Source organism: Urocampus carinirostris, chromosome 7 (assembly GCF_059441175.1).
Source record: "Urocampus carinirostris isolate Australia breed hairy pipefish chromosome 7, RoL_Ucar_1.0, whole genome shotgun sequence".
NCBI lineage: Eukaryota > Metazoa > Chordata > Actinopteri > Syngnathiformes > Syngnathidae > Urocampus > Urocampus carinirostris.
In genome coordinates this window covers 5,328,435-5,342,860 of record NC_142355.1, presented here as the reverse complement: position 1 = coordinate 5,342,860, position 14,426 = coordinate 5,328,435, and the positions used below count along the sequence as shown (strand labels likewise).

Genomic DNA, 14,426 nt, shown 5'->3' with positions numbered 1-14,426 from the left:
AATAACAAGTGCGAAACAATAACAATAAAGCAATAAGATAATAACTGTAAAAAGTAAAACGTAAACACACAAAAGAAAAACATAAAGCTCACTCTATCAGCTCCTCATCTACGAATCCCTCGAATTCTTCTTCTGCAGTGTTCGAGTTGCTGCTGCTCTATTTCCGTGTTCTACTGCGTGACTGATCGCCTTGAGTTTAAACTCTGCGATGTAAGCGTGTTTCCTAATAGGAGCCATTTCAGGGTCTTTATACAAATGCACAAACAAAAGAGAATCGTTGTTTAATATTTCCCAGTATGCACAGCGCACTTCTTCTTCTACGCGAAAAATGGAGTCGGTGGCTGCTTACCGTAAGTTGCGAGACCTGTTGCGGCTCAATATTGATCCATATATAAGGCGCACCGGATTATAAGGCGCATAGTCAGCTTTAAAAAAACCAAAACAGATTTTAGGTGCGCCTTATAGTGCGGAAAATACGGTAACATCGTTCTGGGGGTCGCTAACATCACGAGGAGGCTTAAAAAGCAGGCGACGAGCACTGCCTTGCTCTCTTTCCCAGAAATCCAAGCCCGCAAACATCCACCCCCATGAGCCACAACCGAAAAATGTCTCAAAGAAGAGTCCTCGTCCGCAAGCGCCTTTCTATCTCAACCAAATCACTCAGAAATAACTACGTCTCACTCAATACAATAGCTTCAGCTGACTTTGAGCAACAGAACGTCTCTCTCTACCAAACAATGTACTTATCCGCAACCCAAAAAAGCATAACGGCCAGTTACTGCAAGTCAAATGCTTCAAACATGCCATCAAATAGCTCATTCCTCTCATTAGTTATTCTCACTTCCTACAATAAACCCACCACTCCAGAAATTGTATTTTAACTGATGATTGACACATCCAATTATCATCTTGTTGAAATGTTTGGTTATAGAGCTTAGTTAGAATATATTTTTTTAATAAATCAAAGTGTGTGTGTGTGTGAGTGTCTCTGTCTGTTGTGACCAATGTTCCCTCTAAGCAATCGCGCACTGCCCGCACATTCTCAACGCACAAGAAAATCGAGCCAGCTCACAAAAATCAGGGCTCAAAATTGCTAATTAAGAAGCGAATTAAGTCAAAGTTACAGTGCACCAAGGTAAAAATACACAGGTTCCCCTGACGCTGTTTTCTAAACGCGGTATTTTGAAGTCAATGTCGAACGAAGTTGAAAAGTAAAGTCGGTAGAGTTTTTCGAGAACCGGCTTCTTCGGCTCGGCTCACCAAAGAGAACTGGCTGTTTCGGGTCCCAAACGGCTCTTCAGGTTGTTTTTGCTTCTTTAATCCCTACACGACCAAATATTATGTAAAATTGTGCACAAAATGACTTAAAGGAAGGGGGGAAATAGACATTACATTTTGCTGAGTTTCCGGCAATGCAAAATGATTTTTCTCTTTTGAATGAATTGACTCATGTATTGCAAAGGTTGTACAGCCTACAAACGTCGTTTGTCCTTACAATTCTTTCACAAGATATCCATTTCTTTTTATTTCCTGACATCTTTTGTCGCATAATATTAACATTTTTGGGGGCTTATTTAGTCGGTTGCACGATACACAACTGTATTTAATCATATTTTTTAGTGGAAGTACAATGTTGGCAACAAGATTCACTTGATATAATTGGAAATTATTTGAATGCAACACAAACTTTTCCTTTTTTTCCCACGTTTTCTTTCTAATTTTTTCTAAATTCCTTTAAAAAAAATCTCATTGTGTTTATTTTTTCCGAGGTGTTACTTTTTTCTTTTTGTTCTCTATTTACTTTTTTCCTACATATCTTTCTTTTCTTTTTTTTCTGGCTTTTTTCTAAATTTTTCCTTCTTTTTTTTCTAAAATTTTCCTTCTTTTTTTTTTCTTCCTTTTGTTTCTTTTTTTCTCAGCTTTGCAATACTTTTTCATTTTGGTATTGTTTTCTTTTTTGTTCTATTCCCCCATTCCTTTAAGTCATTTTGTGCATAATTTTACATAATATTTGGTCATGTTGGGATTAAAGAAGCAAAAACAACCTGAAAAGCCGTTTAGGACCCGAAAGAGCCGGTTCCTTTTAGTGAGCCGAGCCGAAGAAGCCGGTTCTCGACAAACTCTACTAACTTTACTCAACTTCGTTCTACTTCGACTCGACTTCAAAATGCCGCATTTAGGACATAACGTCAGGGGAACCCGTGTATTTTTAGCTTCATGCACTGTAACTTTGACCTAAGTCGCTTCTTAATTCGTAATTTTGAGCCCTCATTTTTGTGAGCTGGCTAGATTTTCTTGTGCGTGGAAAAGATCTGGGTAGTCACAATTGCGCAGCTTAGAGGGAACACTGAACGGGAGACAGTTATGCCTGCATTCTGAACACAGCCTAATAGCACCATTCCATCAGTAAATTACCCATATTATTGGAACAATCATGGCAAAATACCATCCTTTTTGAACTTCAGGCGAGTCACATGCTGAATCGTAACTTTCATGGCTGCACAATAAATAAATATCTAAAGAATATCAAAGTTTTCCTAATTTTACTAGACCGAGTTTATCTTTTGTTTAAAGGGACCTTTATTAAACAAAAATATTGTGTTAAATATAGACTTTTGTACATATAAGTATTTTTTTTTCCGCTGATTTTTTAATTTAGAAAAAGCAATGCAGTTGTTAAAATTGGTCATACTAATAAACATTAAACATTATAACCTTACCTCCTCGTCTTCAAACCCAGTCAGGTCCCATTCATAATTGAGTCTTGTTTGTCTCCTCTTCCAATGCTCCATGAACATAGCAGCTATTGTGGTGGAAAATAAAGATGATCAAAATAGAAAATATTGGTACCGTATTTTCCGCACTATAAGGCGCACCGGGTTATAGGGCGCACCCCGAAAAAATAGTTTTTGGTCCTATATTTGACATACATAAGGCGCACCGGATTATAAGGCGCTACAATGGGAACGTAGACAAAACAGTCAGATAGTTCAGTCCAACTGATTACCCCCTTAACATTCCCAAAGCTTGCAAAGAAGCAAATACGTGTCGTAGACACGTGCGGATGCGGTGTCCGTACGATGTCACTCAAATGCATCGTTCCATCATTCGGAAGGTTAAAGTCTTGGGATTCAAGAAATGCCAACCATTCCTTAGTTTCTATTTTCTTTTTCGCTTGCAACTTTACTGCGCATATGACAATAAACACTTGGAATTGAGTTGAATTTAAAAATAGACACTCCATTCCATCCATTATCTGCACCGCTTATCACAGAAACATCGAGTTCAGTCTGAAACAAGATACAGGGAAAATATATAGCCAGAGTAGCTCACCGAACTCGTTGTGTTCAATAATAATGTGCAACCATGGTCCTCTTATATCCGTGAGTGCAGTAAATCCAGGAGAGTAAAATATTTACAAATACAGTACAGAATAGTAAAATACTGTTTTCTCTATGCCGTCAACCCAACTTGCTATTCACATTCATCTTTTTCAGCCAATTGCAGGCTTTGTTTTGCCCCCTTTAGCCTATGCCAGCCTGTACGTAATAAAAATGATCCGCCCCCTTTACCTCCGAATAACTTTAGCCAATAGTGATCGATTTAACTGATGATTGACACATCTTTTTCGGCCAATTGCAGGCTTTGTTTTGCGCCTTTAGCCTATGCGAGCCTGTAAATGATAAAAAAGATCCGCCCCCCTTACCTCCGAATAACTTTAGCCAATAGTGATCGATTCAAATGATGATTGACACATTGGTTAGCCAATGAAACGCCGGTAACTAAATCCCAGCATACACCGAGGACTACTTGGTGTTCGGGGGAAAATCTAGTCGGCGGCTGCTGCATTAATTGCAAGACTTTGCGACTTAATATTGATCCATAAATAAGGCGCACTGTATTATAAGGCGCATGGTCAGCTTTTGAAAAAAATAAAGGCTTTTAGGTGCGGCTTATAGTGCGGAAATTACGGTAATTTAATATTTTGGCTTGGCAACTAGTGTAGCATGAACCCAACATACTTCCCGAAGGTTTCGATAGGCTCCTGCACCCCGCCTCCACTAGTGAGTGTGAGTGGTTAAGACAATTGATGGAATTTTTAAAAATGTATCACTGTAATTCACATCTGTTGATGACACCCTGCTTTAACAGAGTCCAAGGGTCCAGTTTTGACCTTGGTATTAGAGCTTTTTACCGCTCCCCTTTTACTAACCCTAACGCCATCGTCCACCCAATCGAACTTCCCAACTGTTTGGACTCAAGTTCTTAATTCTCTGTATGTTTTTCTATGTTCTTGATGTTACCTTGTTTTCTGTCAATAACACACTCAGGTGGCGTAGAAGCACAGTGCAGACTTAAATAAGTACAATAAGTGGTGTTTTTTTCTTTGGGCAGGACTCTGTACATGGAACATCAGGTAGCTAGACAACAGTATCTAGAACAGCAAAGGCAACAAAGATGATCCAAGAGGCAGGCGAGGTGTTACAGTAAAACCTAGCAACGAAGTAGACAGTTTAAGAGCTCTTCCGGTGTAACTCGTGATCGAGAAGGTCAGGCAGGAGTCAAACTTTTTTTTTTTTGCACCATTTTATTCTGTCATGTCTTTTTTGGTATCTGTTTCAGTTTATATTTTTACTTTATTTTGCTCTTTGAGCAGGATTCGAAATGCTTTCACTTTCTAAAGGACTTTCGAAAAAGACTTATCAAAGGAGATCTGTCTCGGCCTGTAAGGCAAGTGTCATTAAAAAGAGTTGTAGCATGACCGGTTACATCTTCTGGATGTTTCTTTTAAACTAAAGCAGCTACTACCTCCCACTTAGCCAAGACCTCTCTAATCTCCTTCTTAGACATACCCTCTGGTTCATCCTATTCACTGTTTTTTTTTTTTGCAGCACTCTCATATGTTGCATCATCTGTAGTTTCTTTCAACTCGTGCCCCCGCTCAAGTCCATTGATATCCCCTTAATCTAACGAGGGAAACAATTTCATCCAACATCACGTCAGACTTTGGTTGGGGGTCGAACCCTTCAACGTTTCTTTCAATGAAAAAATTTGAATACAGGAATACAAGTGAAATGAAATGAAATGATTTATATAGCGCTTTTCAAGTCAATAACTTCCCAAAGCGCTTTCCAATGTGCTCCACATTTCCCAATAGCGGCCTTGCAGCCATGTAAGGCGCTAACCTGCTTATTGGGGGTATTAGGGGTTCAGTGTCCTACCCAAGGACACTTTGACATGTAACACGGATGAGCCGGGATTCGAACTGGGATCCCTTGATCCCAAGACGAGCGCTCTACTGCCGCTCCACTGTAAAACTAAGTACAGTGGATCAGGTGTCTGATGACCTAAAGCGCACAGGGTTGGGTAGGGTTACTTTAACTGGATTACTCTCAATTACTTTTGGATGACTCCAATACCAAATATGCTAATAAAAGACAAAATAAACTAAATATGAATGAAATGATGACTCACAACACTTGGTAAGCTTTCTCTCCTGCTTTGATCTCTTTGATCTCCGGCAAAACGAACATAAAATGCGACAGAAACAAAATGAAAATCAATCCAAACAGCTTGCCAACATCATTTTTGCCGTTCTATGTATTCCGTTACTCCCCAAGCCTGCACAAAATTAAGTCATTTTATTCATTTTTAGTTTCTTTTGTCTTTTATTAGCATATTTGGTATTGGAGTAATCCAAAAGTAATTGAAAGTAATCCAGTAAAGGATTCCTACCCGACCCTGGAAGCGCATGCACTAACTGGAACAAGCTGATGCTGGCAGTAAATGGTCTTGAGTGGTGAGCTGTGTTGAGCGGTCTCTGGTAGTAACCTCTCATTTTCTGTTGTATCTCGAGCAAGACACTTGTTTTAAATAAATCTCGTATTTTGATATTTTCGTATACCGTAAATTCCGGACTATGAGCCGCTACTTTTTTCCCAAACATTCAACCCTGAGGCTTATTCAGTGAAGCGGCCAATTTATGTAATTTTTCTAACAGCCGCCAGCGGCGCTTGAGTACAAAAGGTAAGATTTGGACCTGTGGAATATATGCGCCGAGGAAGACTGCAACTTCTTAGCTTGTGCACAATTTAAATTAGCGTAGACATATCCTCACCATGTAAATTGCAATAAGAAAGGCACATGACGCAGCTTTCAAACTAAATGCAATCGAGCAGTCCGATAAAGAAGGAAACAGAGTTACTGCACGTGAACCTTGCTTTGCGAGTGTGTTGCTAGTCTCTTTCCCATACCGAGGAAGACGACTTTGATGTTGTCAGTTATGAGGAGGAAGATGAGGACCGTTTACCTTGATTTCTACAAGTACCGTATATTTTTTTTAACAGACCCGTTTACTGTGTTGCGAGCGTGTTGGTAGTAGCGTTTTGCTACCCTTCACAGGCACGGTTTGGGATGAAAGTTATAATAATATTATTAAAGCTTTGAAAACTCTCTCGGTGTACCGTCTTTCTTTGTAAATATGTGTAACCATGTATAATATGTATTTGCAACTGTATACAGGGAGTGCAGAATTATTAGGCAAGTTGTATTTTTGAGGATTAATTTTATTATTGAACAACAACCATGTTCTTAATGAACCCAAAAGTCTCATTAATATCAAAGCTGAATATTTTGGAAGTTGGAGTGGGGCTTTTTTAGTTTTAGCTATTTTAGGAGGATATCTGTGTGTGCAGGTGACTATTACTGTGCATAATTATTAGGCAACTTAACAAAAAACAAATGTATACCCATTTCAATTATTTATTTTCATCAGGGAAACCAATATAACAGCTCAACATTCACAAATATACATTTCTGACATTCAAAAACAAAACAAAAACAAATCAGTGACCAATATAGCCACCTTTCTTTGCAAGGACACTCAAAAGCCTGCCATCCATGGATTCTGTCAGTGCTTTGATCTGTTCACGATCAACATTGCGTGCAGCAGCAACCACAGCCTCCCAGACACTGTTCAGAGAGGTGTACTGTTTTCCCTCCTTGTAAATCTCACATTTGATGAGGGACCACAGGTTCTCTATGGGGTTCAGATCAGGTGAACAAGGAGGCCATGTCATTAGTTTTTCTTCTTTTAGACACTTTCTTGCCAGCCACGCTGTGGAGTACTTGGATGCGTGTGATGGAGCGTTGTCCTGCATGAAAATCATGTTTTTCTTGAAGGATGCGGACTTCTTCCTGTACCACTGCTTGAAGAAGGTGTCTTCCAGAAACTGGCAGTAGGACTGGGAGTTGAGCTTGAGTCCATCCTCAACCCGAAAAGGCCCCACAAGCTCATCTTTGATGATACCAGCCCATACCAGTACCCCACCTCCACCTTGCTGGCGTCTGAGGCGGACTGGAGCTCTCTGCCTTTTACCGATCCAGCCACGGGCCCATCCATCTGGCCCATCAAGACTCACTCTCATTTCATCAGTCCATAAAACCTTAGAAAAATCCGTCTTGAGATTTTTCTTGGCCCAGTCTTGACGTTTCAGCTTGTGTGTCTTGTTCAGTGGTGGTCGTTTTTCAGCCTTTCTTACCTTGGCCATGTCTCTGAGTATTGCACACCTTGTGCTTTTGGGCACTCCAGTGATGTTGCAGCTCTGAAATATGGCAAAACTGGTGGCAAGTGGCATCTTGGCAGCTGTACGCTTGACTTTTCTCAGTTCACGGGCAGTTATTTTGCGCCTTGGTTTTTCTACACGCTTCTTGCGACCCTGTTGACTATTTTGAATGTAACGCTTGATTGTTCGATGATCACGCTTCAGAAGCTTGGCAATTTTAAGAGTGCTGCATCCCTCTGCAAGATATCTCACTATTTTTGACTTTTCAGAGCCTGTCAAGTCCCTCTTCTGACCCATTTTGCCAAAGGAAAGGAAGTTGCCTAATAATTATGCACACCTGATATATGGTGTTGATGTCATTAGACCACACCCCTTCTCATTACAGAGATGCACATCACCTGATATGCTTAATTGGTAGTAGGCTTTCGAGCCTATACAGCTTGGAGTAAGACAACATGCATAAAGAGGATGATGTGGTCAAAATACTCATTTGCCTAATAATTCTGCACTCCCTGTATTCTTGTAATGTATTTATTTTAGAGACTTATTCTGATATGTTTTCCACGGGCGAATCAAAAACGGGGGCTGATGGGAAGTGGAGTAAAGGTGAGACGTGTTTGTAGACGCAGCGGACAATAGTGGATATATATTTTTCCCACCCTTACCTTTGGAAATATACATTTTTTTTCCCTTGGATTATTTTCAACGGGACCTGGACTCAAACCTTAAGTACCGGTATCAATTTCAGTTTATTTTGCCGGCTGTGGATTTTAAACTGTGTACTTTATATTCAGTTACAATCACGGGTCGGCTTTGGGTTAATTTTGTGATTGTGTTACATGTTTTAATGTGGGCGTATGCGGCTTATGTACAGGTGCGGCTTGTGTACGTACAAAAGCGGTTATCCTCTTAAAATGTGGTGGGTGCGGCTTATAATCAGGTGCGCTCTATAGTCCGGATTTTACGGTGTATATATAATGTGTATGCGTGTGTGTATGTATGCATGTAATGGACTCACCCCAAAGAGCCATGAATATAGAGAAGAATACAGTAGCCGGGTTGTCAAATAAGTGACTGGCTCTTGCAGTTGCACAAGCAGAACTCAGCTTCCAATAGCTACAGACCTTATCACACAAAGGACACATTGTAATGTTGCTTCTTGGGTGGCATATCTCCATGCTGTGGAACACAAGTAAAACACATCTTTATGTAACGGGTGTAATAATAACTTTTGTTTGATTGAAATTCCTGCTGAAATATGTGTATAGTTTTTGGTAAGTGTCCTGCAATAATGAGTCCAACAGTGCCACCTGCTGGTATGGGGTGGGGTTTGGTTTTGGCTTTGGACATGTGACCGGAAGGCGGGGTTTGTTGGCAGTCTACAGAGAGAGCTGCTAACGGTAAGACACATCTTTTGGTGCTCCACGAAAGAAGTTAATTTTAAACATTATAACCACAGCTGACAAATCTCTCAACATGCACAGTAATGTGATTGATGTTGTTAAGCTGTTTGGAATTATTTTTGTTTTGTTTCTGTTTTACTAAAATGTTAATTCCCCTTGGAGAGATAAAAGCCAGCAGAAAAGCCAATGTTGTGACTCATTTCATCTGCAGGTAAATTGTATCCGTTTTTAAACTCATTATTGTTATTTCCATTTTCTCATATAAATTAAAAAGGATGATGTTGGTTGAAATTCAGACTAAAGAAAAATATGTTTAAATTATTGTAAACGTTAAAAATCCACTTTACGATCTCTTGTTAAAAAGGATGTAAAAATGTATTGTGACATTCTAAAATGTATTTTATGTAAATTGAAAAGAAATCTCTTTGATATGCTTTGGGCAGTCTACAGAGAGAGTTGCTAACGAGATCAAAGAGATCAAAGCCAGCAGAAAAGCTAATGCTGTGACTCATTTCATCTGCAGAAACTGTAATAAAAACCTCATCGTCCAGTCCAACGTGAATGTGGATCTTTGGTGGGACAGGTACACCGCGGTTACAAGATAGGAAAATAATTATTTTAGCACAGTGATATCTCTTAAAATAACTAGTGTCAACCTGTTGATGAAATTGTACAGTGGGTATAAGTGAATTCGGTACTAGCTGTGAGAAAATAAGATAAACTGATCAGAATCATTGTCGACTTTAGGAAAAACCAGCCCAACCATGCCCCACTTTGCATCAACAACAAGGCTGTGGAGGTTGTCAGCAGTATCAAGTTCCTAGGGGTGCACATTACAAACAAACTCACCTGGTCCGTGAACACTGCATCACTGGTTAAGAGGGCACAGCAGCGCCTGTACTTCCTGCGGAGGATGAGGAGAGCCCACCTGCCCCCACCCTCCCTCATCACATTCTACAGGGGCACCATAGAGAGTATCCTGACCAGCTGTATCTCTGTGTGGTGTGGAGGCTGCAGCGCTACCGACTGGGGTAGTGTGAGGAGGGTAACGAGGACAGCAGAGAAAATAATCGGGACTACACTTCCCTCCATTCAGGACATTGGCCAGAAGCGCTGCCTATCCCATGCTAAGAACATTACCGGGGACCCCTCTCACCCCCATCATGGACTGTTCACTCTGCTAGCCTCTGGGAAGAGGTACTGCAGTGTGCGGTGCAGGACCACCAGGCTCCGCAATAGTCTAGTCCCCCTGGCCATTAGACTGTTAAATGGTCAATCTAACATATAGTTAACTTAAATCTAAACGGCTGCTAATCTGACTTTTTGCACTACTGGCAGTTTTTTATAGCTTGCCACTCCTTGCACATTGCTCTCTGCACTATTGTAATTACAGCGTCATTGTTACAGTGTTAATGTTACTGTGTACCTGACTTGTTAACCTGACTGCCCATTTTGCACATCTGGTTAGCTACTCTTCTTGCACTATCGGCACTATGGTAAAATACTATACGTAGCCAAAATACAATATAACATTATTTATATCTGTACATTCAAGGAAACTGTGGGGGTCAGATGCATCGACATTTCGTTCTGTATACACGTGTACTAGAATGACAATAAAGTAGATCTGAATCTGAATCTGAATCTGAAGAATCAGAAGAAACTACAGAATCCTGCTACAGAACCACCATGTGCACATGGTAACAATATATGATATTTATAATATACAGGGTTGGGTAGGGTTACTTTAACTGGATTACTTTCAATTACTTTTGGAAGACTCCAATACCAAATATGCTAATAAAAGACAAAATAAACTAAATATGAATAAAATGATGACTCACAACACGTGGTAAGCTTTCTCTCTTGGCTTTGATCTCTTTGATCTCCGGCAAAACTAACATAAAATGCGACGGAAACAAAATGAAAATCAATCCAAACAGCTTGCCAACATCATTTTTGCCGTTCCATGTATTCCGTTACTCCCCAAGCCTGCACAAAATTGAGTCATTTTATTCATATTTAGTTTCTTTTGTCTTTTATTAGCATATTTGGTATTGGAGTAATCCAAAAGTAATCGAAAGTAATCAAGTTAAATTAACCCTACCCAACCCTGAGCATAAGGATGACGATAGGTAGACAGGTAAGGCTAGATGATACAAAAAACACAAAAAAACTCAGGATATAACATTGAGTGTATGTTTTTTTTTTCCATTGGATTTTTTCGTAGATAGTTGGGTTTAAAGTTGCATTTTTTGTGTCTTTTTAATGAACATGCTTGCGTTTTGGTGCTTTCCATTGTTCACCTTGGAATATTATCGTTGACTGTTGCACATCCGTAGATAAAAACGATGACTCCCACCAGAGAAGCAGGAATCAGCATCTGTGTGTATAAGCCCAACCAAGCAAAGTACAGACCAATCTTCTCTCCAAAGTATTTCCTGAATAAAACGACAGTCACAAAGATTCATTGAATTCCTTATTGAAATATGTACAATTATTTCATAATAGAATTCATTATATCCTCCATAGATTTACTCTAATATGATAGGGGCAGTAACGCTTCGCAATGTAACTCCATAATTAAGACTGGAGCAACCATCTGCGTCATTTTTATAAACTTTTTTTTCCCCCTCTCTATTTAAAAGAGTCAAACTACCAGGAAACACGGCACTGGAATTGATTTCAAGCATTTTCAAGTACTTCAACCAAATCTAAAGCATTTTTCTGACCATGACAACATAACATTAAAATTGAAGCATTTTCAAGGATTTCAAGCACCTGTACAAACATCAGGCTAGTAAAACTTAACAAGAAGGATTATCAAGCACAATGGGAATTTGGGGATTTTTCATTTTCGTATCAGTCTAATTCTCATGGACGGACAATGTTACCTGACAAATCCGATCGGCTGGTATTTGTAGAAGACACTGTAGTTTGCCCACTCCTCATACAACAGCTGAAAAAATATACAGTATAATGATTAATAATATCCTAGCATGTCAACTTATACATAAATTTAAGAAGCGAATAAAGTCAAAGTTACAGTGCATGAATGTAAAAATACACGGCTTCCTCTGACATTGTTTTCTAAATGCGGTATTTTGAAGTCAATCTCGAAGTCGAACGAAGTCGAGTAAAGTCGGTAGAGTTTTTCTAGAACCGGCTTCTTTGGCTCGGCTCACTAAAGAGAACTGGCTCTTTCGGGTCCAAACGGCTCCTCAGGTTGTTTTTTTTCTTTAATCCCTACACGACCAAATATTATGTAAAATTGTGCAAAAAATGACTTAGAGGAAGGGGGGACATAGAGCAAAAAAGAAAAAAAATACCAAAATGAAAAAGTAGTGAAAAGCTGAGAAAAATAAACAAAAGGAAGAGGAAAAAGCCAGAAAAAAAGAAAAGAAAGAAACAAAGTAAAAAAAGTAAATAGAGAACAAAAAAGAAAAAAGTAACAGTTAGGAAAAAATAAACACAATGAGATTTTTTTAAAGGAATTTAAAAAAACAGGGAAAAAGAAGAAAAAGTTTGTGTTGCATTCAAATAATTTCCAATTATACCAAGTCAATCTTGTTGTCAACATTGTACTTCCACTAAAAAAATGTGATTAAATACAGATCGTGCAACCGACTAAATAACCCCCCAAAAATGTTAGTATTATGCGACAAAAGATACCAGGAAAAAAAAGAAATGGAAATCTTGTGAAAGAATTGTTGTAAAAACAAATGACGTTTGTAGGCCGCATGAACTTTGCGATAGTACTTTAGTCAATTCATTCATAAGTGAAAAATAATTTTGCATTGTCGGAAACTCGGCAAAATGTAACTTGATATCAAGTTTTGGACATGTTTGATAATGACTCAGTTGCCACACTTGGGATTGCCGTTGCTCACTGTTGTTTCAAGCGTTGCTCACCGACTTTGTGTGAACGCTCAGACCCGTGGACAATTACAGGGAACAGCACAGGTGTCATTGGCGTTATCGTGCTGTGTTCTTGCGAGACTTTTGTCGCTCGAAAAAGAAAAGCGTGCCGTGCGGGTTTCAAATAGTTGGGTGGGGGACGAGGTGAGGGACATCGGGGGAACTTTTTTTTTTTTACTTTTTGATTTTCCCATTAATCAAGTGAAGTTGCACCATCACTACACTAAGGAGCAGTGGTGTCTTATTGGCAGAGTGTTTTGTTTATATTTAGCCTCCATATTGCATGAAGCACCTCAAGTGAACCTGCACCTGCCGTGCGGCCCTCAGAACGCAAATCCAGCCGCCGAATATGCAGCACATTCACTACTCCTATACAGGGTTGGGTAGGGTTACTTTAACTGGATTACTTTCAATTACTTTTGGATTACTCCAATACCAAATTTGCTAATAAAAGACAAAAGAAACTACCGTATTTTCCGCACTATAAGGCGCACCAAAAAGCCTTTATTTTTTTCAAAAGCTGACCGTGCGCCTTATAATACAGTGCGCCTTATTTATGGATCAATTTTAAAATTGCAAAGATTTCCAACTAACGTGCAGCCGCCGACTAGATTTTCCCCCGAACGCCAAGTAGTACGCGGTGTGTGCTGGGATTTATTTACCGGCGTTTCATTGGCTAACCAATGTGTCAATCATCATTTGAATCGATCACTATTGGCTAAAGTTATTCGGAGGTCAAGGGGCGGATCCTTTTTATCATTTACAGGCTGGCATTGGCTTAAACGGCAACACAAAGCCTGCAATTGGCCAAAAAAGATGTGTCAATCATCATTTGAATCGATCACTATTGGCTAAAGTTATTCGGAGGTCAAGGGGCGGATCCTTTTTATCATTTACAGGCTGGCATTGGTTTAAACGGCAACACAAAGCCTGCAATTGGCCGAAAAAGATGAATGTTTATGGCACGTGGCTGACGGCATAGAGAAAGCATTTTTTTCTATTCTGTATTTGAAAATGTTTTATTCTCCTGGATTTACTACCCTCACGTATATAAGAGGACATTGGCTGCACATTATTATGAACACAACGACTTCGGTGAGCTACTCCGGGTTTTATATTTTCCCTGTATCTTGTTTCAGACTGAACTCGATGTTTCTGTGATAAGCGGTGCAGATAATAGATGGAATGGAGTGTCTTTTTTTAAATTAAACTCAATTCCAAGTGTTTATCGTCATATGCACAGTAAAGTTGCGAGCGAAAAAGAAAATAGATACTAAGGAATGGTTGGCATTTCTTGAATCCCAAGACTTTAACCTTCCGAATGATGGAACGATGCATTTGAGTGACATCGTACGGAAACTGCATCCGCACGTGTTCTCGACACGTATTTGCGTCTTTGCAAGCTTTGGGAATGTTAAGGGGGGAATAAGTTGGACTGAACTATCTGACTGTTTTTTCGACGTTCCCATTGTAGCGCCTTATAATCCGGTGCGTCTTATGTATGTCAAAAATAGGACAAAAAACTATTTTTTTGGGGTGC

The 14,426-nt window shown here is 39.5% G+C and overlaps 1 protein-coding gene across 1 annotated transcript in view; it reads right to left on the bottom strand.

Moving 5' to 3' along the window:
- LOC148362163 (anoctamin-1-like) overlaps positions 1-14,426 on the bottom strand; it is an 82,095-nt gene that overhangs the window by 36,899 nt on the left and 30,770 nt on the right. Inside the window, exons 9-13 of the mRNA XM_088340211.1 lie at positions 11,863-11,927; positions 11,275-11,409; positions 8,584-8,744; positions 2,721-2,803; positions 1,802-1,897 (exon numbers count right to left, since the gene is read on the bottom strand). Coding sequence (XP_088196337.1) covers positions 1,802-1,897; positions 2,721-2,803; positions 8,584-8,744; positions 11,275-11,409; positions 11,863-11,927 — 540 coding nt within the window. The remainder of the gene's footprint in view (positions 1-1,801; positions 1,898-2,720; positions 2,804-8,583; positions 8,745-11,274; positions 11,410-11,862; positions 11,928-14,426) is intronic.